General features: G+C 32.5%; 1 protein-coding gene across 3 annotated transcripts in view; it reads left to right on the forward strand.

Moving 5' to 3' along the window:
• Positions 1 to 1,001: 1,001 nt before the first annotated feature.
• The window catches only part of LOC106472238 (growth factor receptor-bound protein 14-like), a 48,133-nt gene continuing 45,630 nt past the window's right edge, over positions 1,002 to 3,504 (forward strand). For all 3 annotated transcript variants that reach the window (XM_022400838.1, XM_022400836.1, XM_022400837.1), the window contains exon 1: positions 1,002 to 1,110. In XM_022400838.1, the coding sequence (XP_022256546.1) occupies positions 1,109 to 1,110 (2 nt within the window). In that variant the 5' untranslated portion in view covers positions 1,002 to 1,108. The remainder of the gene's footprint in view (positions 1,111 to 3,504) is intronic.

The raw sequence follows: 3,504 nt of genomic DNA on the forward strand, positions 1-3,504 counted from the left end.
GAAGTTAACCTCTCCAGGCTCGGTATACAGAATGTGTATGAATTCAGCTGTTTGAAGTTAACCTCTCTAGACTCGGTATACAGAATGTGTATGAATTCAGCTGTTTGAAGTTAACCTCTCCAGGCTCGGTATACAGAATGTGTAACGAACCAGATGGTGACAATTAGTATTTATAATATTTAAGTGGCCTTGAAGTGTTCAAATGACCATATACCTTCTAATACACGGATGATCAGCAACATGTTATGAAACTACACTAATGTGTTAAATTCTGAATGTAATGTAACCTGCATCACACCTTGTACACAAATTCTCCAATTTCATCAGCCCAAGTTTTTTGATCGAAAATTTATACAACACAGTCCAAAGGTTTGAGTAAATGGAAATTTAGAATGCCATGGAAGTTGGAACAACAAAAGCAATGATTATATCTACTAGCAGAAATGCCGCCCTATGGGTGGCTGTTTGTACTAGTATTTACTAATCGTAGTATTCATACTTCAATCAAACAAATTTAGAAAAATAAAAATTTTTTAAAAAGGATTTTTTTCTGGGAAGTACTGCATAGGAAAAGTGTTCGGATAGTGTTGATATAGACTGTACTGTTTATTGAAAAATTTACAGTTAGCTTTAAGAACTCCATTCTTTTAGTACGATATTTACAAATTACCTCAATAAAGATATAATCAAACCCTCACGTACAGTCCTAGTGAAAGTCGTGTTCTTGTTATGAGTAGAGTACTTTTATTTAAAATTGTGTTTTGTGATAAAGAAATGTTTGTTGCACGTACCGTAGTTATTTCGATAATTGTCTGAATCTTAAATACCCAAAGTGTGAAATTATTTAGGTCACATACATAGATAAATAGATATATATACACGTTATGTTCATTATGGTAATATTAGTGGTCCAAGAAAGTTGTTAAACTTATTTATTATTAGTGATAACGTAAAGCCCAGAATTTATTATTGAGTGTAAATTATAAGTGATATCTTTGTTTAGGTCCTATATGTGAAATTGGAATGGGAAGAACAGAAGAAAAATGTGGATTAATAAATAAACTGCTTACAGCTGTCATCTTCATTTCTGGAACCAACAAAACTTGCCATGTGAGTCGGTTGTATATAACGCCACTAAAATATTTAAGAAATTGTTATTTTAATGGTGGATCAAGTGAATTGGTTCATTGACTTTTAAGAGTCAAAGTTAACAGAAGATTACACACGTTTCTTATTTTATTCGATATAATTGTGAAGTTCATAAGTTAAATTTAACCGAAAACCAGCATTCATCGCCAACTAGTTTTTAGAAAACTTATCTTACATAAACCTAAGAAGCACGCATACTTATTCTCGCTGAAATACAGAGGTGCATTAGTCAAAACACGGTCAATTATTTTTGTTTGGAAGTTCGCTTCACATAAGTAATTCTTCTAAAGGTATTATAACTTTAGCAGAAGATTTCTTTCAAAGAATTGTATCTAAATGACAACACAGCATTTCTATAAAAGGAGGTAGAACTGAAGGTAGAAAGGTAAGTGAGAAGAAAAAAGGATGGTTTCTTTAAAAAAAAAAGGATTTTTGATGTAGCTTTCTGTTTTAAGGGTTGAAAAATGGTTATATCTTTAAATAACAACAAATATTAACGTAACAGAAATCCGCTTTGGCCAACAGAAGTGTTTGTGTGTATGTATGTTCATATGCCAGCTTATATTTTTATTTCTTATCGGTTTCGCATTTTCAGAATGCATCACATAAAAGAGCCCTACAACTCGCAAGTAAAAAGAATAAACCTGCATGGATGATACATACAGTATATATGTATATATTTGTTTCAGAGATGTTTCAATCCCCTTTCTTCGGTCTCTAACAAACACCGTTGTTTATAGAAGCGAAACGATATTTCGAACTGTTAATATTGATTCCTCTGTGCAGCATAAAGTACACGTGGGTTTATTTTTACGATGTGACCACAGTTCTTGCACCAGTTCCCTCTATGGCGTTAGTTACTACGAAAACCAGTAGCTTATAGCATAATATTCACTGTGTAGAGAATTATAAAATTAAAAGTAATCTCTTTTAAGTAAAAAAGAACGATAAACGCATTTTTCAGAATACAATGTTTCTCACAGCAGAATGACTTCGACGCGGGGTTCTTTACTAAAACCTTTTACGTTGGCGTCAGTTGCGTTTCCTCTTCGTAAATTATTGTTCTATTTGAAGAGTTTGACAGTTTTTATTTTTTGTTGTTTAGAAACAAAGAATATGCTCAACACTGGTTTGTAAGATAATTGTTTGTTTGTTTGTAATTAAACACAAAGCTACACAATGGGCTATCTGTGCTCTGCCCACACGGGTATCGAAACCCGGATTCTAGCGTTGTAAGTCTGCAGACATACCGCTGTGCCACCGGAGGGCGTAAGATAATTATAGGTTCTTTTATAGTAACACATGAAAGCAAATTCCACATACGAAAAATGGCCGACAAAGTTCGAAACTAATAACATGAAACCACTGTGCCATGGATTAGAATTAAATCCATAGACATTTAATGATAATAAGGCTTATGTATTGCTAAGTCTTTTTTTTTTTAACTATCCAGAGTCGAAAATTCCTATCGCTTTGACCAGGAAGTGACGAAAATTTTACTGTTAGGTCTTTTCTTTTTTGTTGAAAGTGTGACTGATTTATGTGGGAGTAGAAATAACTTCCTTTGTGTTGGTTAGTTGTCGTGTTAGTTATATGATCCTAGAAACTAAATTTGAGATCGATAAAATTTAGTGCGTAGAACTTTAATATATGTGTATATATATATATATTAGAGTAGTAAGACTGTGTGGCCTCTTGCTTTTCTGTGAGTCCTGTCCGCAGCTTCTTGTACGAGTTATTCCATATCTCAAACAAGAATAAAAGAAAGTCCCCACCAGCAAACGGAGTTACTCTCTAAGTATTTAACTATATATATATATAATCTCATGCTGCACTGGTGAATTCTGTTACTTTATATTTATGTCTATATCTCAACGAAACGATGGCAGTGTCCACCAGCCTAAAAAAATGTTACTTATCTAAGTCTTTGACTGATGATTCCTTGTTATTGTGGTATTTTCAGGAAAACCGATTTCCAGAAAGATTAAATTCGGTAGATTCTCTATATAACGGTAAGATAAACTGCGGAATAATACTTAATTCTGTTTACACTACCTGAGAAATAAATTGATGTCACACAAAGTGTGAATTTATCAGGTTGTATCTGCTTCCTCAAGATTTATTTCAAGCTGACGGGCTCACTCAAGATATTGTAGAATACTTAAATAACAACTCTGAAAAATAATTATATAATTGTGTTCATTTAATTAAATCTATACTAGATAAATTAATCTTACATATAATATTTCTAGGTAAAATCTTTATATATGTTAACTTTATTTCTTATACAAATTAAAGATACTGAGCGGTTAGAGCATGAGTATCGAAACTTGCAGCTTCAGTTACTTTTGTAAA

The sequence above is a fragment of the Limulus polyphemus genome, unplaced genomic scaffold (genome assembly GCF_000517525.1).
Source record: "Limulus polyphemus unplaced genomic scaffold, Limulus_polyphemus-2.1.2 Scaffold5184, whole genome shotgun sequence".
NCBI lineage: Eukaryota > Metazoa > Arthropoda > Merostomata > Xiphosura > Limulidae > Limulus > Limulus polyphemus.